Source organism: Aspergillus multicolor (assembly GCF_047715735.1).
Source record: "Aspergillus multicolor strain CBS 133.54 unplaced genomic scaffold BDW74scaffold_7, whole genome shotgun sequence".
Taxonomy (NCBI): domain Eukaryota; kingdom Fungi; phylum Ascomycota; class Eurotiomycetes; order Eurotiales; family Aspergillaceae; genus Aspergillus; species Aspergillus multicolor.
In genome coordinates, this window is record NW_027395958.1 from 217,624 (window position 1) to 238,360 (window position 20,737).

At 51.4% G+C, this 20,737-nt stretch overlaps 8 protein-coding genes across 8 annotated transcripts; 3 read left to right on the forward strand and 5 right to left on the reverse strand.

Annotated features, from left to right (window-relative positions):
* Nucleotides 1–898: 898 nt before the first annotated feature.
* On the forward strand, nt 899–2,737 carry BDW74DRAFT_127686 (uncharacterized protein). Its single transcript, XM_073722218.1, has one exon. The coding sequence runs from the start codon at nt 1,088–1,090 to the stop codon at nt 2,648–2,650; it is 1,563 nt and encodes a 520-aa protein (XP_073585547.1). The 5' UTR covers nt 899–1,087; the 3' UTR covers nt 2,651–2,737.
* BDW74DRAFT_127691 (cupredoxin domain-containing protein) lies at nt 2,738–4,375 on the reverse strand. Its single transcript, XM_073722219.1, has 3 exons — nt 3,825–4,375; nt 3,685–3,753; nt 2,738–3,623 (listed from the first exon to the last, which is right to left on the reverse strand). The coding sequence occupies exons 1-3, from the start codon at nt 4,158–4,160 to the stop codon at nt 2,826–2,828; spliced, it is 1,203 nt and encodes a 400-aa protein (XP_073585548.1). The 5' UTR covers nt 4,161–4,375; the 3' UTR covers nt 2,738–2,825.
* Nucleotides 4,376–4,590: 215 nt separating this feature from the next.
* BDW74DRAFT_176430 (uncharacterized protein) lies at nt 4,591–8,573 on the reverse strand (the record flags this gene model as incomplete). Its single annotated transcript, XM_073728601.1, has 14 exons — nt 4,591–4,925; nt 4,979–5,073; nt 5,120–5,237; nt 5,288–5,504; nt 5,558–5,616; nt 5,669–5,753; nt 5,881–6,244; nt 6,299–6,325; nt 6,389–6,570; nt 6,630–6,811; nt 6,867–6,922; nt 6,968–7,476; nt 7,534–7,586; nt 7,640–8,573. 14 exons carry the CDS (start codon nt 8,571–8,573, stop codon nt 4,591–4,593), a joined length of 3,216 nt encoding a protein of 1,071 aa, XP_073585549.1.
* A 395-nt stretch (nt 8,574–8,968) lies between these two features.
* On the reverse strand, nt 8,969–10,663 carry BDW74DRAFT_149687 (BTB/POZ domain-containing protein). Its single transcript, XM_073723927.1, has 4 exons — nt 9,971–10,663; nt 9,786–9,912; nt 9,288–9,725; nt 8,969–9,222 (listed from the first exon to the last, which is right to left on the reverse strand). Exons 1-4 carry the CDS (start codon nt 10,054–10,056, stop codon nt 9,208–9,210), a joined length of 666 nt encoding a protein of 221 aa, XP_073585550.1. The 5' UTR covers nt 10,057–10,663; the 3' UTR covers nt 8,969–9,207.
* Nucleotides 10,664–10,806: 143 nt separating this feature from the next.
* Nucleotides 10,807–12,856, forward strand: BDW74DRAFT_127792 (TMEM165/GDT1 family protein). Its single transcript, XM_073722221.1, has 3 exons — nt 10,807–11,721; nt 11,780–12,668; nt 12,730–12,856. The coding sequence occupies exons 1-3, from the start codon at nt 11,128–11,130 to the stop codon at nt 12,795–12,797; spliced, it is 1,551 nt and encodes a 516-aa protein (XP_073585551.1). The 5' UTR covers nt 10,807–11,127; the 3' UTR covers nt 12,798–12,856.
* A 511-nt stretch (nt 12,857–13,367) lies between these two features.
* BDW74DRAFT_127800 (uncharacterized protein) lies at nt 13,368–16,692 on the forward strand. Its single transcript, XM_073722222.1, has 4 exons — nt 13,368–13,699; nt 13,876–15,145; nt 15,196–16,248; nt 16,300–16,692. Exons 1-4 carry the CDS (start codon nt 13,516–13,518, stop codon nt 16,430–16,432), a joined length of 2,640 nt encoding a protein of 879 aa, XP_073585552.1. The 5' UTR covers nt 13,368–13,515; the 3' UTR covers nt 16,433–16,692.
* Nucleotides 16,693–16,831: 139 nt separating this feature from the next.
* BDW74DRAFT_176433 (uncharacterized protein) lies at nt 16,832–17,446 on the reverse strand (the record flags this gene model as incomplete). Its single annotated transcript, XM_073728602.1, has 1 exon — nt 16,832–17,446. The coding sequence occupies one exon, from the start codon at nt 17,444–17,446 to the stop codon at nt 16,832–16,834; it is 615 nt and encodes a 204-aa protein (XP_073585553.1).
* A 1,879-nt stretch (nt 17,447–19,325) lies between these two features.
* On the reverse strand, nt 19,326–20,722 carry BDW74DRAFT_166955 (NAD(P)H-dependent flavin oxidoreductase; the record flags this gene model as incomplete). The annotated part of the gene is made up of 9 exons (XM_073726625.1): nt 19,326–19,532; nt 19,585–19,723; nt 19,769–19,892; nt 19,946–19,965; nt 20,087–20,313; nt 20,374–20,448; nt 20,501–20,544; nt 20,592–20,615; nt 20,662–20,722. 9 exons carry the CDS (start codon nt 20,720–20,722, stop codon nt 19,326–19,328), a joined length of 921 nt encoding a protein of 306 aa, XP_073585554.1.
* Between the last annotated feature and the right edge of the window lie 15 nt (nt 20,723–20,737).

Below are 20,737 nucleotides of genomic sequence, written 5' to 3' on the forward strand. Positions count from 1 at the left end.
GCCATCCTTGGTATAGCAATCGGGCTGAGATTTCGCGATAATAGCGTTCAGATAATAGCCTTTTCACGTATTGCATCGCCCTTGTTTCCATCGTTATTGCTGTTTCCTTTCCTGGTCTGATGCGTGGTTCGGATGGTAATCGGCCGGTTGCTCAGCATGTGATTCTATCCAGTGGTTTTCGGAGGCGGACATGATCTATTGAAGTAGTGTGGGTGCTCACAGCGAAACTGCCGCTCAAATTGGCCGTGATTGCCCAACTGTCTCAGCTTGAAGCTTTTATGCCCTGAATTAGCGACGTCGGGGAGAAGAATGTGATCATTTGTAGGAAACTGGGTCCTGAAGTACAACATCGACAGCCTTGGCGGAGTGCTTCGAGCATAGGTACGGAGTAGTACTCCGTATGCAAGGCCCCACGGGGAAGCAATGCTTTCATCGGCCTGCATCGCACTCGACGGTGCTTACTCCGCGTAAAGATGCCGATATAAAAGGTACCGAGATCTACTAACGGCGTCCTTTGTAGCCCTCGGATCGGGTACTTTTACTCCATGTTGACCCCGGAGTTTGTGCCTGAGGCGTAAAGCCCAAGTCTTGGCGACGGGCCGTGCTTCCGACACTCGCACGTGATTGGTTTTAGGCTTGCTTAGAGTTCCCCACCACGTGCATCGTTCGCCCACTTCGATTCCTCCATCATGGCAATGACCAGGATGCATCCCAGTCTCCCAAGCTCTTCCAGACAACTTCCAAGACTGCTTCCAGATACTTTCTTTTTATCGCTAAGTCACCCTCTGACGCTATTTTTTACCCGCCCCTGCCACGCTCCTAGTCAACGTGCCCGAACCGTGGAGTTGGATTTGTTCCCAGAGTTCGCGACATGGCTTGCCAAGCTGCTAGCCAGATGGGCTGTGAAATGACCGTAGGGGCAAGAAGGAGTGCTATCTGGTCAGTCAATGGGATATCAGGCTGGACACCATATCTCTGACAGCTGGGGCGTTTATCGACTTATTATTTATATTCCAAGCTAGCTCCCATTGCTGAGCGCTTTTACGATGACACCCCCTGTGCTTGATAATGGATATGGGTCCATGCTATGGCACCTTTTTACGATGCAGTCAAGCAGAACTGGCGCCTTTTCTCCCCCACGGAGAGGCGCAACATAACTATCTACATCTTGGGAATTATGATGTACAAATTCGGACTCGAGGCCTTCACCGGATCCATCGTGACTCTCGCGACTAATCGCTACGACTACGACGCCTACCTCACCGCCACTACTCCCAAAACCTTTCAGCGGGTTGGACTGATGGTCGGCCTAAACCAGGCCTGTCAATGTGTCGGGTCTATCCTAATCGCCCCGCTGATACGGCGGTTCCCTTCGCGGCTGGTTCTGGCCGGGGCCGTTCTGGTTTTTGGCTTTCTCAGCGCTCTGCTCCTTATTATCGACGCCAGCACAGGTGGTAAATTCGTTCCCTCCGCGTTTCGCGACAAGCATCCGGAGCATGACTTCCACTACTACGGGAATTACAACACCGATGGCATTATACCCGTCTACTGCATTGCCGGAGTTGCCTATGGCATGGTCGAACTGATCCGACGTGTGATACCTCGAGACCTTGTCGGCGGTAATGTGCAGAAACTACGTCAGGTCGATGCTTTGGTGCATATCTTCTACGAAGTGTCAGGAACAGGTGGTGCTTTCTGCACCGCATTGGCTCTTATTCCTTACTTCGGAAACAATTACTCCTTCTTAATCACGCCAGTGTGCTTTGCCCTCGCCGCTGTCGGCTGGTTTTTCCTGACCGATTATGGGTTTCAGAGTCAACGCACTCAAGTGCTCGAAGATCAACCGCACTATATCCAAGCAGTTGTCGTCGGATTTTTGCTCTTCCTAGAATCGATCTGGACTGGTGCTCGGCTCTTATTCTCCTCCCGCAAGTTTATCTGGCTGCTGCCTGGATACTCGATTGCACTGTACGCTCATCGGTATCTGGAGAACAGTGTAGCCCCCGCCATTGCTCGACGTTATCTCGGAAACGCAGCTTGGTCGCAGATCATTGTCGGTGGCTCGAATCTCGGCGAACTCTTCGGCGCGCTGTTTGTGATTCTCTCTACCAACACCGTTGCAACTCCTATTCCGTGGTTGCGACTAGATGCTATTTTACTGCTCATCACATGGTACCTGCCTTATTGGCGGCCTGAAATGCATCAAGTCTCAATGGCCTGGATTGCCGCAGCGACATTCTTACCGATCTCTTTCGGATGGGCTGCTGGCGATGTGTCCTTGGCGGCGTATATCCAAGCTGCGCTTGCCCGGGTCGAGTCAAAGACAAAGAATGTCTCCTCCCTGGGCGCCGTTATGGCATTCCTCTACTCAACGTACATCGTTATCTACGCAATTACCTCTCCTATACTGGGTAGCTATATCGACCATGTCTACGAAAAGACGGGAGGGCCTGATGGAAATGGCAATATCTTCGAAGCGATCCGGAACGTGGGCAGCGTGCAGTTCAGCGTGGTCGCTGTCCTGGTCTTGGTGTCCACCTTCGTACCGCGTGGATCCATGTCTCTGAATCCCAAGATGCTGCACGACGAGGATTTGGAACATGAATTGCCGGGTCTCGCACCCCTATCTTCCAAGGACGATTTGGAATAGACTGTATTCTAAGTCTGTAATCTGTTTATTAGCTAATACGATTTTCCTCAGGCGCCGATTTAGACCAAAATCGACCCTTCGGCGAAACAAGCCTCGGTGAGCAGAACCAGCCCTAAGAAGCCTTCAAGGATATAACAGTACACCGTTCTATGATAAGAAATACAATGCATAATTCTCACTTGCGACTATCCGCCTCCAACTCAGACGGTCCACCGCCTCGACCACCCAGCTGGTATGGCTGGATGTTCTGATCCCATATCCAATACGGTTGTTGTTGTTGTTGTTGTTGCTGCTGCGGCTGCGGAAGAGGACTCTGCGCCCCCAGAGGCGACGGCGACTTGACCCCATACGCCCGTTCCAGCGCCGAAAACACCGCACTCTGCGGCGGAATCTGCGGCAGATTATGATCCATCGAGACGAATCCCATCCCGGTGCTTGGCCGGGACCCAGGCCCATACCCACGACCCACCCCAAGCCCAGCAGGCTCATTGACAGGCGAAGTCGAAGATTCATGCACACTTATATACCCCGAGACACCAGTACTCACGCCATCACCCTCACTTCTCGCCGCATCGCCCGCACTAGGCGCCGTCTGCACCCACTGCGCAGTCCGTATATTCTTCGCCGGGCTTGCACTCCCGCCGCTCCCCTCGCCGCTCTGTGAAAGCCACTTCCTGTACACCCTGTTTCGACCCAGGATGAAGAGCAGGGCGCACAGGACGCCTACGACGGCGATGGCGCCGACGGCGATCCCGGCTATTGCGCCGTTGCTGAGGCCCTTGGAGGAGGAGGAGCTTGCGGTGGGTGAGGAGAAGAGCGGGGCGTGGTTGTTTGTTGACGAGGGGGTTGAGGCTGTGGTGCCGCTGCCGCTGTTTGGGTGGGAGCCTTCGGCTGGCATTGGCTGGCCTGGGAGGAGCATGTAGGGGGAGTCGAGGGCGGCGTCGCGTTGGGATTCCCATGTTCGGGTGTCGTTCTGGGCGTGTTAGATGGGTTTTGAGGTGAGGGAGGTTTGGGGAGAAAGGGAGGGTGCTTACCGGGTTGATCACGCCGACCATGCCGTTTCCGATGCATGAGTTTACGCCGGTGCAGTAGAAGAAGATTGGCTAGTAGTAAGTAATCCTGGTCAGCCAAACCCTGCGTATTCTGGAGGAGAGGGGGAAAGGTGTATAGATACCTCGTCCCGCTCGACAGTCCAATTCCACGTCGGCAAGGCACCGACAACCTGCCCGTTTACCTCGTGGAAATCATTCTTAATCCCAGAGAAGAAATAGTCTCCATCGGCGGGAACACATGGTGCTTTCCAGTCTGCCTGCACCACAGAATGGTTGCGGGGGGAGAACTCGAAGACAATCAGATCGCCAACATTGGCGTCTAGTGAGTGTGGAACGTAGCCATGCGGGTCTTCCTTAGGCCCAACTTTGACCGTATGCGTTGCTTTGGCTGGAGAAGAAGCGGTTGCGCTTGGTTTTAAGGATCCTGTTGCTGATGTTCCTGAATTATGGGAGGGCATGTTGACTGCCTCAGTAGTTAGGAGAGACAACTTGCTATGGATGATCAAAAAGGCCGGGGCTGGGGGGTGGGAGCGTGGAAGAGGGAGATTGAAATAGTATGGCCCGCCGGATAAAGGCGTGGGATGTGCATGATCAGATGCGCCATGCCGGCTGGGCCAACAAAGGTTTCAACGGTGGTAGATTATTTTAGACAGGGAGATGAAAGAAAGACAAGACTCGGGACGTTGAGGCGGCGAATTGGGAACGCTGATTCGGTCGAGGGCGCACACAAAGAACCTTGGGACTGTGTCGAGAACGTTGCAGAGTCGTGCACGCGGCGGCTTGACCATGGTAGCCCCCGTCAAAGGATTGCAGTCTGTTACTCGCTTACGCCTAGTAGTCATGATCCAAAACATCACTCTGACAGTGCATCCCAAAGAACAAGAAACGTTATCTACCCTCAGAAGCCCCCTCTCGCAGTCGGTCAAGAGTTAGATAGCCCTCATCCAAACAAGTCTGCAACTCTGTAACTGCAGCCCTCACTCGTTGGGCCAACTCGGGCTCACGTCCGGCCTCAGTGACCTCTCCTTCGACTGCAATGGCAGCTCCCAGGTTCCGAGTCATATTCCGTACCTCCTCTGCCACCTTTCGCCTCAATTCAGTAAAAGCAGAGTCTGCCATATCCATATAGTCTGTTTGGATTCTTCTGGAGAGCTGTGGGAATAACTGCGAGTACCGCACGTGTTGGTCCATATGAGCCTTTCGTCGAGCGTCGCTGCCTCCACCTAATCCAGTCATTGTTAGTCTAGGCTCACATGCGAACAAGATACAAACTAACCTGACTCCGCATTGCACGCATTGTAAGCCGGGCGCATAATATCCGCAATATATGAAGTGGTACCATGACCATCAAGGGCATTCCGGTTGATTCGCCTACCATGGTCAGAACGTCATAGTATTTGGACTGTAAATAACATACTCGGAGTGCGCAAAAAGGTTCCCAAACATTCTTTGAATGATATCAAGTATACAACGTCTCTGGGTCTCCAGATTGTCAAGAAGATTATCTAGGGGCTCTGGTGCGAGATCGATATGCCCTAAATTCCATATCAGAGTGAAAATACAAAGTAAGAATGCATAAACTCACCCTGGATGGTTGCGCGAATGGTTTCGAATAGGTCATTGATTCGATCTTCAGTGCTGTACTGCTGATCGTACAACCAGGCCAGTAGTGTGCTCCAGCCTTCGCCGAGCTCCTCACTCAACCCCTCGAGAATTTCACTGTTCCAACTCCGCATTACCGTTTTCCCGGGGTTATGGAACCCGTACTTGCGGCAAAAGGCGGCATAGGTTGAGTGATGCAACTAAGATTGTACAGTCAGAAGGGTCATATACAGGGGTTTCCGGATGAACTCACGGGTTTCCATCCCTGCATGGTTTTGATAGCTTCGGCTTTCCATCTTCCACTAGATGTGTCTGGGTTTGTTCAGAATAAGCCTTCTTTGATTGATGTCGGTGCATAACGTACTAATGCTACGAGTGATGGAGTTCTGGAACTGTGTGTTAAGCCCTGCCTGGGCAGACCGGATACAGGAATTGCGAGAGATAAGGCGCTGCGTGCTGTTAGCATAAGCACTTGCCTGTTGTTGGCAGCTCATGACGAGCAGTTTGGTGCCTTTTGAGCGACATTTAGTTGAGAGGAAAGTTGGTATGTAGTGTCAGAAGCCAGTTTGTACGTACCGATTCCAGGGTCCTTTGCGCCTCGTTGAGGACTCGGCGAAGGGTTGAGGCTCTTTCAACTGTGACTGCATTGGATCCTGCGAGTACCCATTGGTTCAGTGAACCAAGCAGAGCCGGCATACGGTCCCTGAGGAAAGTAGATGTTGCTCGTAACTGAGCTTCGGCTGGTATTGATTGGCAATATTGTCGCAGCCCGGTAATGCCACTCAGTCGGATATACTCAGCGGCTTGCTCTCCAACAACTCCGCGATGCTTCGCGTAAAGCTTACTGCTCACACAGAATACCCTAACGTTGGGCTGATATTGACGTAACAAATGTCTGGTCGTGGACTCGTTACGTGCTTCGATCAGGAGCGTCATCAGCCTAAGACTGTTAGCTACAGCTGTTTCTGGCAGACGGGTAGAATAAACAACGCACTGGACCCAAAGCCTGTCTAGCTCATCGCTATACAATATCAATTAGCTCCAGTTCCCTTTATAGGCGACAGTGGCGTGATCTGAAACTTACTTCTCTTTTGCCTCTTGTATAGCATATCGACCCTCGCGTGCCCCAGACGACCGGCGGCGACGGCGGCTTATTGATGTAAGACGATCTGTGGCTTCCTCGATCTGTTCGAACATTCGTCTAGCTTGGTTCCTGACCTGAGCAGAATATGCAGGCTCTCGGGCGATCTCTTGAGCATTCAAATCCTAGGGAACGCCAACCTATCAGCCCCTGAGGTGACTATAGGTTTTTCAAAGGCACGTACTGATTCTGACCTGGTGCACACTATCCGCAAGGGCTGGCCGCAAACACGCTTCTCTATGATTTCTTGGATCGAAGGATCGGTCTTGCATCGGACGATAGCGCTAACTACGAATACTTCATCGCAAACGTCACGAAGATATCTCTCAGTAGCTCGCACTCTCGCGTGGTTAAGATCTCGAAACCCTAAAAGAGAAAAGTTAGAGGTTGCTCTAGAACTGTCCTGGGAATGTGTAATCACCTGGCAGATCAGCTATCACTAGTCCTGTTCGTAGGACGGGCGACCTGAGATAGACCCTAATTATGCTGTTAGACAGGACTTCTTCACTCCAACACACTTACCTGATTAACTTGACAAAAGGCCAAATAGCCGGTCTGTTTGGCTCACGCGATGCTACTGTAAGCATATCTATGACTTCCCGACAGTCATCTATGTCGCGCGCTTCGATTCTATGACGAAGAGCCTCTCGTCCACCGGGTCGATGGTCTAATCCAGCCAGGGCCCATTCTTCAAACTGTGTGAGTATCGCTTCCTCAGCGTGGGGTGCATCATTGGACAGAAACTCTTCGGTCATGTCAGCTTCGTTCGAGAACAATGATTTCAGCGTCCTCCAAGCTCTTTCCGACAACCTCATTATCCGTTCAATCTCTTGTTCACTTAGCTGTCCCTGGAACTCCTCTCGGAACACTCTTGTATGGTGCATCCGATAATCCTTTATAAGCTCTTGAAGAAGCTCTTTCCGTTCGGTTGCACTCATGTAGTCTGCCTCTATCGTGAATGGCTGAGGGTGTGTCTCGTCTACCTGTCGAAACTCGCTCACAACAGAAGTACAGGCTTCGCCGTTCCCGCTCTGATATTATCAGTACTCCGTTACTACACAGAAACCGAAGCATAACGTTGAACCTACAGATCGTGCTAAACCCTCATGATGGAGCAAAGAATTGATGAGGCTGCTCTTACCTATGGCAACATCAATTAACGATCTTCCTGTCTGCTCTGGGGATACGACTTACCAACCCCCGAATCACCAATGAACCCGACAATGCGGGTTTCCGGATATTCGAACTTGCTTGCGGTCTGGACTTGGCCGTATAGGGCACTTAGGTGGGTGTCCTGATCACGCACCAGCTGAGTCCCCTCTATAGCAACCGCGAGATTGGCGAGATGGCGCCGCACATGTCCCAGCGACTCTTGCAGACGGGCATCATAGATCGGAGCATGAGGGAGCTCTTCCTCCAGCAGGTTATCGGTAGGATCGTCATCACCGCTACCTTCACTACTCAAGCCGGAGTCGGTTTCCGCGGCGTCCTCGCTCCCAGCTGACGAAGTCTCGATGTTCTGGGCTGTTAGGCTAGGAAGACCTGAAGCCACGGATTCCAGATCTGAGGGGGATGAGGACGCGGCGTTTAGAGATACTGTTTGGCTTGAGGGATTGTTGGAGGCGGGCTGTGGACTTGGAGTGACGCTGTAAAGGTCCCTATAATTCGATATATCGTGGTTAAGAAATGAACTAGATCTCTGAACACTCTCCTGGACGCTTGATGGCACATTTACAGCCGCTTCTGGAGAGTCTGCACCAAGGTCAAGCGCCGTGAATAGCTCTCTTGCAGTTGAGGTGGTTGAATTCCAAGAAGGAAGGGGTGTCGAAATTGGGGTTCTGTATTCGCTCGGAGTTGCCGGGCTCTGGCCAGGGCGTGCAATTGGACGAGGGCTTTCGGTCTGGGAGTGAGACGAGGGGGAAGTGACGCTGCTGGTAGAGGGCGGCGAGAAAGTGACTCTCGGAGAGGAAGATGGGAAATTGACGCCAGTAGCTGGTGGAGAACCGAACGTAAAGGCGACAGGGCGCTGGGGTGAGCCGGGAGAAGGAGCAGGTTGGGTCTGAGCAGGGGTCTGATGGGGTGAGAATGTGAAGGGGAAGGAAGGCTGGTCGTTAGCCCGCGAAGCCATTCTTAGTGGATTTTGTTTGCTCAACAATGTCATTGAGAGTTCGTAAAAGGATTAATAAGAATAGAGATGGAGAGAAGCCATCACGCACTATTTAAGCCCTACCCCTTGCTAACGGCCAGCGAGGCAGTGTCATTTCCCAGGGGGTCGCGGAAAAAGCGTGGGATCTACTACTGGGCGCTACTCGAGAACTACTGCAGGCCTGCTGCGCCGCTGAACTGCGTCGTTTCAAGACCAGATTAAAACGCCCCATAATAAGATTACCCCTGCCATCCATAAATAGAAGTAGGTCCATTGGCTGAGAGCGTTACTTTTAGTGGGACTTCGAAGTATGCTATTTTGGCTGCTGGAAAAGTCGCTGAAGTCGTTCCTGGCGCCTATTGAAACAGGCTTAGTAGTCTCCCCAAAGCTTAGTTCATTTTTCGTAATGTTATTTACTGTATTAGAATTTGGATTACCTATCGCTATAAGAGCCAAGTTCAATCACGCCCAGGTATATCGAAACCCCCAAACTAAGTCCCGTGCCGTTATGGGTAATCAAAACCAACCGGAGTTTGGCGCCTGTTCTTCCTCGTCGGGAGGAGCTACATCTTGATCATGGTCGTCCCCATCGCCAGATATATCATAATGGTTTCCTTCAATTCTGCTGCTGCTATGACAAACGTAAGCATTAGTAGTATGAGTGGTGAAGAGAAACGGCGATGGTAATAGACTTACGTACCAGGCGTCCGCATTTGGACGGAGCGAGAAGTGCCTTGTCATATCTGCGCCAAAGCCGGGCGTCTCCTCGAGGACCTTCATGAAGCCTTCCTTCAGCGTTAGGTCGAAGTAATGGTTTCCAACAACGCGGACAATGGGGTCGCGGAGATCTCTGTGGCTCATCAGAGTAGTTCGATATACTTCCACGATTGTGGGCGGAAAGTCGTCCATCTCCCAATTAACCTTTACGGCGTGCTCGAACTTCTTCTTAGTATGGTCCTTCAAATTCGGGACATCGTACTTATCGGCGATCTGGTAGGCCGCAACAAGGAACATCATCGAAGACATAACGCCATGATCAGTGGTGGTGTATTCGATGCCATACATGAAGTCGATCATGGTTTGGACGAAATAGGGGTCGTCGCCCTCCAGCTTGACTGTGTTCGTACGGGACTCCTGAAGGATTAAAGCATGAGTAACTTGCCGTCGTTCTATTGAAAGAAGGGCGATACATACCAGCCAGTCTCCGTTGAACATCTTAGCAAAGTATCCCGACTGACTACAGACCACCAGCTTATGAACCTTGAACTCTTGTTCTGAGGTAGTGATAGTCAAGTCTGTAAATTTCGAACTGCGATAATAACTAAAGCAGTGGTTAGAATGGGGACTCATTTTGTATAGTCCACTTTTGGCTAACTGACCTCTTTAGAGACGCGGCCAAATCCCCGATTTTCTCTTCAGGACCGGCCTCCAAGGTGGCTGGCTTTGTATCCTCGGTTTCTGCCATTGCAGAACTCAAGTGTCAAGATTCGTTATTCAGTATAGGCACTGAAGGAACTGGTCGAGGTCTCTTTGAGAAAAACAGTGGTCTTGGTAGTTTGAAAGACGGCTGGAGCGCATGCGATGAAGGGAAAGCCTTAAATGAGTTTATGAAAAGGAAGAAATCATGAGAAGGGGAAACGGTAAGAAGAAATCTAAGACGGAGGTGAAGTGAACTATATTGGAGGTCAGGGTGAATGTCCTTTTTAATGGAAGCTATTGTGTTGGTTCAATTGGATCACTTCAGACGCTTCAGAGGGCAAGCAGACCAATATGGGAAGAAATATAGATTGAGTAAAAAGACCATTGTCATAACAATGGCTCTTCAAGGGTCCATGCTAGACTCATTTTCATTCGCTTAGTTGAGCCCATTCCGGGCTCCTGCGTGTCGCAAACACAGCCATTAGGTTATGAAGTGCAAGGGCCCTGTCGTCGAGCCAGCTTGAATCATGATACCGTACAGGAATCTCGTCCCGTAGTGCTTGGAGTCTTCATGACGCGTCTTCATCTTATAGACCCTTTGGCTTTAAATTTTAATAAGTATGATGAGCAATGCCTAGTCCTTTCAGATGACATTCAGCCTTATCGAAATTGGTTGTGATCATCGAGGCTCAAGGCCGGAATCTGGAACCGCAAGCGGCAGCGATGCACGTGACCTTGAATTCCCCCCTTTGCGGCCGGAAAATGCAGGCGTCCAGACTTCCAGCCCCAACGTCGTCGTCACTCTTTTTCCCACCTCCTTTTCGGCTCAATCCCCCTTCTTTTTCCTTTCTTTTGGTCTCTGGGCTTATCAGGGAACTTGCGAAAGTATACGGGCTTTCTCACTTACGTTAATATTCGTTGTCCGTCCTTCCTGCGTCGAGTACCATCGCGGCCTAGTCGTTGACACCTGTCAAACCTCGAAATCATCAAAAGCACCGATTTCTCATTGCTCTCACACATTACGAACTTTTAATTCTCCTGCAGAGTCGGTCTTTTTGTCCAAATCGCATATTTACAACCTAAGTTCAAACCCAGTCGGATTGCATTATCCCAAAAAATGAAGCTCCGCATTTCATCGGGCGTCCTCCTTCTATTGCCTTCGATCACGACTGTACTGGCCGATCAGTCCTCGAGTTATGACAATGTTAATGATTATGCTGTCACGGCACGCGACTTCTCTGCGACCGACGCTATCGTTCCAGATCTCGATGAACTCGCACTCAAGCCGTCTCCGAAAGGGACGCAGGACGCCCCTGTCGACGGCAGAGATGGCAGACCTCACGCTGGCCCATGGGTAGAGACAACTGCGGAGCGTGATCGCAAGAGATCCGGAACTGTGGATGAAGATATTCAGCCAGGCACAAAGTCCACAGAATATTTGGACTCCGATGGGGAGCCGATTCCCTACTCGAATGATGGTGTCATGGATGAACGTAACAGGGCGGCCCCCAAGGAAGGCACTCGAGGAACAGAAGGCGGTGTGTCTGGGAAGCTCAAGGAAAATATCTACACTGGAGACAAATCGCCGGATAGTCCGAAGGAGGCCCCTCCGCTTCCGCACAGCGAAGAACAGAAGCTTCCGACAACGGGATCCAGCGGCGCGACGGATGCGAAGGGTTCCAGCGCGGACTCAACTCTCGGTGTGCTCGAGGTATAATTCCACGCTACATCTCATCTGATATTGGGCTAAACTAACTTTGATCATAAAGCGACCCGCAGATTTGCCAGGCAAACCGCACGATATCCCGCTTCCCAAATCCCCCTCTACCGTCAAGGATAGCCCGGTCGGCTTGGATAAAGAAGGCTCTTCAACCGCTGCCACCGAAGTGCTTCCCGAAGGCGAACGCGACGCATTCCATTCCCTTCTATTCTCCTTTACCATGATCGTTGTTTCAGAGATTGGTGACAAGACATTCCTCGTGGCCGCTCTTATGGCCATGAGACATCCACGACTGCTTGTTTTCTCTGCAGCGTTCTCCGCGTTGATCGGCATGACTGTACTCTCCGCGATCCTCGGTCACGCCGTTCCCACCTTGATCCCGAAGACGTTCACAAAGTTTCTCGCAGCTGTTCTGTTCTTTATCTTCGGCGCAAAGATGCTGAAGGAAGGTCGGGAGATGTCGCCTGATGAGGGTGTTGGCGAGGAGATGAGGGAAGTTGAACAGGAGCTGGAAGAGAAGGAGCATGAGCAACTACGGATGAGCCGCCGCCGTTCATCGATTACACCGCATTCCTTGGAAGCCGGCCGACTGGGTCGCAAACCCCGCTCATCTGCAAACCGTCTTCCCTCGCCTCCCGAAAGCTTGTCTTCCTCTTCGTCTCGCGGGTCGTCGCCTCGGCCCAGTCAGAGGTGGAATGATTTCCTTGTTGGTATGAACAACTTGTTCTCCCTCCTCCTCAGCCCCGCTTGGGTGCAGACATTTGTTATGACCTTCCTCGGCGAGTGGGGTGACCGCAGTCAAATTGCGACCATTGCCATGGCTGCAGGACAAGATTACTGGTTCGTAACCATTGGCGCTATTACCGGACACGGCCTCTGTACCGCAGCGGCAGTCATTGGTGGCAGTGCTATCGCTGGTAAAGTCAGTATGCGTGTTGGTATGTATTCCGAAGCATTTCCCCGTTCCCGAGACAAGAGTGTGTGGCTAACCTATCGAAGTGACGCTTGGCGGCGCTACGGCTTTCTTGATTTTTGGTTGTATCTACTTGTTGGAGGCGTTATTTTAGAGTCGGTCATCTTGGGCAATTGTACGATGTGGAACAGAATTAATAATGTAGAATATGAGAATCAAATCTATCCAATAATAGATATGTGTAGTCTAGGCAACTAGTAGTAGTGTGTTCTCGATTCGAACGCAAGTTCCTCTTATGCATATAACAGACTTCATACTTAACCCCTAGGTAGGTGTATATCGTGCTGCGATGCAGCAGACTACGGCTCTGCTACGCGTATTGCCCATGCGCATCTTATTGAGCTTGGGCCTATCTCAAATCAATCTGTACTTCTCTGTGACAAATAATTGACGTATGGTTATGCCTCGACTTGTAGAGATATCCATATCCAAAGACCTTAGAACCCTAGGCAGAAGAACCCTACAACCCTAGCGCCCGGCAACCTTGGGGCCTCACCGCCTTTGGAAACCCTGACCCTAACCCTAGCAATCCCAGTTCCCAGTTCCCAGTTCCCAGAATCATCACAATTATCGTCCATCCGTCCGCATTGGTCGATTTGCCAAGACAAGACAGCTCAATCACCGCCCCTTTGCTTTCCCGACCGTCCCCAGAGTTTTCTCTCTCCGCATCCTCCCCTCCTCAACTGTCATCATCGCTGATGATGCTTGAGTGTTTTCTATCATTAAATCATTTAAATTCCTCGCTACATTCCATCGACTGACAATCATTACAATTATACTTGGCGTTTCCTGCTTTGCTGACGGCCTAAACCATGCCAACACGCACTCGCCATCGGTCGCGATCCACGTCGCAACAACGGCAGCATCTCCTTTCCAAATTCCAAGGGTCGCCAAGTCGCACGCGCGTAACAAGAAGCCGGAGCCGTGAAGTTGGAGGACTTCATATCGACTCTAACAGACTAAATGTGAGACCGAGTTCGAGGGACCAAAGCAAGGGTACGTGGCTCTGAGCTCTTGAGCTTGTTTTGTTTACCTCGATCGCTTCCCGATCGGGACATTGTTCTTGGCCTCGCTTCCCACCACGCTTCCACCATTTTTCTCTCACTTCACTTGCATCATTTGTTCCCGTCCTTCTTATCAAGTATGGTTTTGCTTATCGTAGAGTTAAATAGTCCTCGACCCCGTGGTCGAAGAAGCTCCCTCTAGTCCGCTTGATCAAACAGGCGCTCGCGATGAAAGTGCAGCTGCACCCGAGCCCGATGTTGCGGACATCACTGGGACAACTTTCATACCGGATTCTGAGACAGACCTTGACCCAGAGATGATGCTGGAGGCATTTCCAGACCTCGAACGAACCGGAAAGAGCGTGTTGGATTTCCTAGCACCTACCACAGCCAGCCCGGCAATGATCGTCAACAAGGCCGACCTGCTCATTGATCCTAAAAACACCCAGAGCAAACGCTTGCTCCGGTTAATCAAGAATCTCGATGGAGACATGAAGATCTTTAGTAACCAAACCTACATCGACCTCGAGGGTATTAATCGTATATTCTCTGCTGTCCTTGAGGACAGACGTGAGGACATTGAAGACTGGAGCCCTGATCCTATCGTGCAGATGGCAAACTGCGCTCGCTTTGCGCTTGAGATACTTCTGGCAGGTACCAATCCAAATTCACGGAAAAGGGCGATCCGTGATATTGAGAAATTGTTCCCCCGGCCTTTCATGACTGGCATAGTTGGCGCTGGACAGGACAAAGCGCCCGGCGAAAGTCTTCTAGACAAGGAGACATTTGACCTCGCGTTGTCGATTCGCACCCAATCTCTAATTATGCTTTTAGAAGAAAAGCAGGAAGACCCTAAGTTCAACGCTAAACATGCCGTCAAACTATGTTTCTTCAAAACATTGTCTCGCAAGTCGCCGATGCGTGGTTTCAATTTGCCGAATTTCAGCAATAAAGCTGATGGTAACCTTCCCGCACAGTATATGGATGACGTTCGAAAGCGATACAATGACATTCTTTTGGTTGAGGAGGATGGAAAGTTCGACGTCAATGAATTGAAACAGGACTATCGCTGGAAACGGTTTGTACTACACTCAGCCCACTGGGTCCGCAGACGAACAGATGAGATCTACGCGGAGCTACAACAGCGCATGAGCACGCAAACTGTCCACTACATGTTTTTCAACGCGAAAAACTCCAGTCTAACCAGCACTCTGGGGGGCTCAGAGGTTGAAAGAATTGGTGGTATCCGGGAAGCTGACGAGCAGACGACGCGTCAAGAGAACGTCCCACGGGAAATAACGACGCGACAAGAGAGCGTCACACAGGAAACATTCGCGCTGCCTGTGCCCGTGCCCGAGCCCGAGCCCGAGCCAGAGCCACAGCAACCCGAATCTCGGCCTGATCGTGGGGATATGGAGCGGAGACGTTCTTCCAGGCCGTAAGCTATCATTATCCTGGGACCAGTCAACTTTGCTAACGTCTTTGCAGTTCATACTTGAATCCCACTGATATCCAACGCCTCGTACAAAGACAAGAACGTCTCCGAGCTGAGAATAAACCATCTGAAATTCGCGGGCAACCTGATATTGTCTACCCACCTTCACCAAATACAAATGAGCGTTATGGTGCAGACGGTCGCCCGAGTTCCTCAGCATCACCGTCGAGTCACCCAGTCCAGCAAGATCTCTCTCATCCGCATGTGCTGCCTTTTGATGATGAACCCACTTTGGTGCCTGATGAACCGGAGCTCAACCTGAGCGATGATTCAGAGCTTGCAAACGGAGACGAGAGCAGTCAGATAGAGGGATCCCACAGCCCCTCGGTTGTTCCTAGAAGTACACCTTGGGCCCAAGAGCCAACTTCTACCGCTCGAACAACAGGTGAAGTATCAGTAACTGATTATGTATGGGATGCACACAAGCGCGGTGCTTCTGTGCAGCCCACACCGGGTCCTAGCCGCAACGTGGCTTCACGATTCATCGACCGCCAACGAAATGCTGAGAGAGTCTCTCCAATTCGAGATGGTGACTCTCAAAGCGCTGTTACACGCGTTGAAGAGCGTGCATCTCGGAAGCGTGCGCGACCAAGTACAGAGACAGATTCAGATGACGACAGTTCCAATTTTGATTTCGATAATCGTCAAACGGATATCGAGCGTCGACGAGCGGAGAAGCCACAACGGCCTAGGAGCAAGCAGCCACGGCTGGCAGTGGCGGGAACACAGAGCGAAGCCAGTGCCGATGCCCACCGACACCATGTTGTAGAGGTCCTCGCACAACCAGTACGCCAAAGAACAGTGCTCCCTCCGACAACCAGCACCCAAGCTCCCGCCGCGCGACACGCGTCAAAAGCACGGAGTAGTTGGACGGATGCTGAAGACAACAGACTCATACGACTGATGAAGGATCATGGTCACAAGTGGTCATTGCTAGAGAAGCATAACAAGGCACAGCCGGCGCGACAAGGCGAAGTGCGAATTGAAGGTCGGGGCCAGGTGGCCTTCAAAGACCGAGCTCGGAATCTGAAAATCGCATATTATCGGTGGGTATCTCCAAATACAGTCTGTGACCTATGCTTATTGACATGGCATAGTGACGGAATTCCGATCCCTGATTACCTCGAGTATGTAACTATGAAAGAAAAGGATGTCAAGGGCCTTTTGAATCGGGGGGTAACTATCCTGCCGTATGATATGGAGGTTTATAATAGAGCTCAAGGACGTTAGAAGCAACGCGCTAGGATACTTCGGTTGTGTTTTTTCTTTGGTACTTTATGATTTTGGTATAGGATACCCTGTCTTGTGATGCAGATGCTACTTAATACTCAATTCTTTTTCGGGCTTGGCTTTATACTTGGAATGTAAATATCTTTCGGCGTGAAGTCAGTTCCGAATACGGATAACGATTGTGGTATCTTGTAATAAGCCACCGTGAAAGGCAGGCAGGTATAGTCGATAAGTATGTAAAAGTAACGAATGCCCAGGGCGACGTGCCCCGGTCCAATTAAGAATTAAGTCTCGATGTCGGATCGTCCAGCGATATCGAGAGCGCCCCAGCCAGAAGCTATATCCAGCTCCGTGATCCCAACCTAGTATGACGCAGGCGCACCGGCCGCAAGCATGAATCTAGAACAAACGGATAGCCAGCGAGAGCAGAACAGCTCCGAGCATCGAGGCGGGGCTTCCAAGCACAGCAGCCGCAGCATCATCCGTCGGCGTCGGCGACGCAGCACTACCGCTATCCTCGTCATCGCCGGAGGAAGTTGCAGTCGCAGCGGACGATGAGGTCTCGGCAGCAGCAGCGTTGGATTGCTGAGCGGTAGCGGTAGCGGTACCAATCACGGTAGTCAGTGATCCAACGGCGGAGCCTGTGGGGTCCGAGTCGATGGCCGTGAGGATGTTCGTGGGGATTGAGGTCGCGGTGCTGGTTGCTGCGTCTTCGGTGGTCTCTGGCTCGGCGCTGGTGGTGGTGGTGGTTGTACTGGCAGAGCTGTCCGTGCTGGTGGTACTCGAGGCCTCGGCGTCCGAGTCGTCGGCCGAAGGGCTGCTGGTTGCGACGGGCCCGCTGACGCCGACAGGCGCACCGACGGCGGTTTCGGCGACGGTTGGGTTGACGCTGTAGGAGTTCTCTGGGGCTGAGTCGTCGGCCGTGAGAATGCCTAGTAAGCTGCCGTCGTCGGGGATGGCGGTAGCTAGGGGCGCGAGGAGGGCGAGCGGAATGAGGGTCTTGGAGATATGCATTTTGTGTAGATTTGTATACCGGTAGGTCGAAGGAGCGGAAGCGAAAACGTCTCAGCAAATAATGAATGAACAGTCGATAGAGTAGACGAGTAGATGGAAGTTGAAAACGAAAGCAAACTCGAAATCCGAGTAAGACAAAAACCTCAGATTCAAGAGGACGAACTGCCATATTTAATAGTGGACCGGTACCAATTTTCAGGAACCAGGACAGGGTCGCATTATTCGCATAATCGCAGGAGGTCAAAGGCTCACCCGACCCTACCCACCTTCAATTCCCGAAGTTCGAACCCCCCTCCTCTCCCCATCCCCATGGATCCGCCCCCTTGGGCCCGTTGGCATCATTATCGCAGTCTGAAACACAAGCGATATGCCGATCGGAGAATCGGTTCTCCAGGCACGCCCCAGCGCCAAACTCGAACCGGTTCGTGCGCTCCACCGTTCCACCCTTTCTCGAAGCCGTTCGGGGAAGTGTTTCTCGCTTCGGGGACGCTGATGGGTCGGTTCGAAATTGGGCTCAGCGAGGGAAACTCCAGTGAATGGTGCGTTTCAGCCCTGATGATGTCACGGATCGACCGCTATTGATTCAGGTGTATCTGTCAAACAAGGAGAGCCGAGGATGATGAAGAGGTGCTGAATCTGATTTTCAGATGCAAAGCGAAAACGAGGCTTGCAGAGGCTGTCGACGGCATTTTGCTTATTCCAAATAGGGAGCACCGAGTGTTTGGTGCCTGAGGGAAAATGCGAGGTCCACTCTTTGCAGCAGAGCCAGGGCTGGTCGCACAACGTCACGGGGTCCAACCTTCCACAAGGTGACAGTCCGCTTTGCAATATGCAACATCTTCAAAGGAACAGAGCGGACTGGACGCGCTGTTGAATTGGTACCCTCGATCCGAGTCTCGGGATGCTGACTGCTTTAGGTAACAGTCAAGGCGCAGCGAGCGTCGCTCTACCTATCGAGTACAATCATGACGGACGGCAGCAAAATCGCTCACAATGACGAGTCCGACGGCACGAATCCACTTGGGCGTATTGGCCCTAGCTTTGCGGCCTCTTGGCGGAGCAGCTTGCCGGCATGAAATATGAGGAACGACTGTCTGTATTGTTACTAACCTTGAGCTGCCGTTTTTACGGAATAGGACCGTTTTCCTAGTCCACTGACAACCATTACGCACCGCGGACGTTGGCACGGGTACTGGCCGCGTGGCTCGGGAAATATTCTGGGGTATGCCGTATAGCTCTCGGGAGACATGATCGTCGGCCACGAGTGCAGATCTTGGGGGAAAGGCCATGGGCATTATCAAAACTTCGGCCGAACCGAACAAATCCTGAATTGGGTTCGGATGCGCGGGTGATATGATAAAGTATATGTTTTAAATAAAAAATTTCTGTGAATATCCACTATCGAGGTTGGCTCAGTCAACTCAGAGAAGAAAGAGTGGCAGCTTAACGTTGGTCCCTACTCTGCGGGATAGCGCACTTCCACTCATGAGCCGCCACATTCGGAGGAAGAGATCCATGATTATACCGGTCAGTCACGAACTACGATAAAGTATGAAACAAGCATGTGAGGATAGAAGATCTCCCAATAATGATCTACGCTCAGTACCAGTCTTCGGATCTGGAGATCCTCCATGAACATGGATAGGAGACGGGATGATGCACTGGCGACCCTAAAACCGGCATTGTGGCCTTTGAGTATCATTTACGTCCGTGGTTGGATACAGATTATCAAGGCCCGATATCTTAAAGTCTTGCCGAGTATATATGGAACAGATTTATTTCCTACGTACATCTTTACACTGCCAACTCCTTGAGCCCTTCAAAGACTGGCGCGGTTGATATACAGACTGGAAGCCTTCGACAGAGACTCGACTGCCTCCTACTCAATGGTACGGGCAAATTCCTCGCATGTGGGAATGGACTTGATCAACCCAGCCGCAAGGCCGACAGACCAAACACCGGCGTCAATATCTCCGGTCTCATAAACGCCTCTTCCTCGAGCACTAGACATAAGGTGAGCCACCTCTTGAAACTGAGGGTCTAGCTTGCTGTTCTCGATCTTAAAGACCTCTAATGTGACCTCATTCTGTCGAAAAATCAGCACATGATCTTCAACTCAACCGGTGGGCAAGTCTTACCCGGGCCAACCGAGTGGTATTACGGAACTTCCGCAGGACGACAATTGTGCTGTTCTCGTCCACCCTGACAATTGCTTCTTTGACACTCTGATGGATCGGAGATTCGACGGTGCACATCCAGCGAGTGCCCATGTTGATGCTGATAGGGTTAGCAGAAAGACTCCTCTAGAGAGTGTGACCATACCCTTGTGCGCCCAAGACAAGAGCAGTGGCCAGTCCCTTGCCGTCGCAAAAACCGCCGGATGCTATGAATGGGATCTTCAACTCTTGAGCGCACCTTCCGAAGAGGATCATTGATGTGATATTGTCTGATACGGCCTGTCAGTAAGGGTCTCACCTCGGTTGAGAGGCTGGCACCTACATTCGCCTCCGTGACCGGCACTGAAAGTTTCCATATTAGTTTTGCTACAAACATCTGCGAGTCCGAAGCCAAACTTACCATTCAATACTACGTGCATGTTAGCTGCAAATCTCTTGAAATTGTGACTGCGGAATAACTCACCCGTCAATGGAGATGCAATCCACACCTTTCGCCTGCGCCTTCAATGCATGTCCGAGCGATACGCACTTGTGAATGACAATCACGCCGTTACTCTTCAAGTACTTGAGTATGGGGTCAGGGTTTCCGGCAGTCTCGATGATCTTGATACCTTCTTCGACGGCGGCCTTGGCATAGCCCAGGTAGTCGGGGGCGTTCATAGCGGGAAGCATGGTGATGTTGACACCAAACTAGAGCACTGGATCAGCCTTCGCGACGCATATCTCTCCGAATATTGTCACCTAAACTACCGACTTATCAGTCATGCTTCGGCAGCGACGGATCTCTGCTCGGAGAGCGTCCGGCGATGGTTGAGTAAGGGCTGTCTGTCTATTCCATTAGAGGTCTATTGATCTGACAAGCGCCCGAGCCCCATACCCAGAACCCAAGACCTCCAGCGTTCGCAACGGCATAAGTCATCTCTTCTTAGAGTTAACGGATGAAGTTCTAATCGCTGCGACGAATTCACCAGCCCGGCCAACCCACATCATCCCTGCGGAATTGGTACGTCTTCCAAAGGACCACAGTTAAGACCTCACCTCCCTGTACAATTGGGACCTTGATCCCAAGGGTCTCTGTTAACCACGTCTTGAATGGCATCTTGGCAAATTTGAC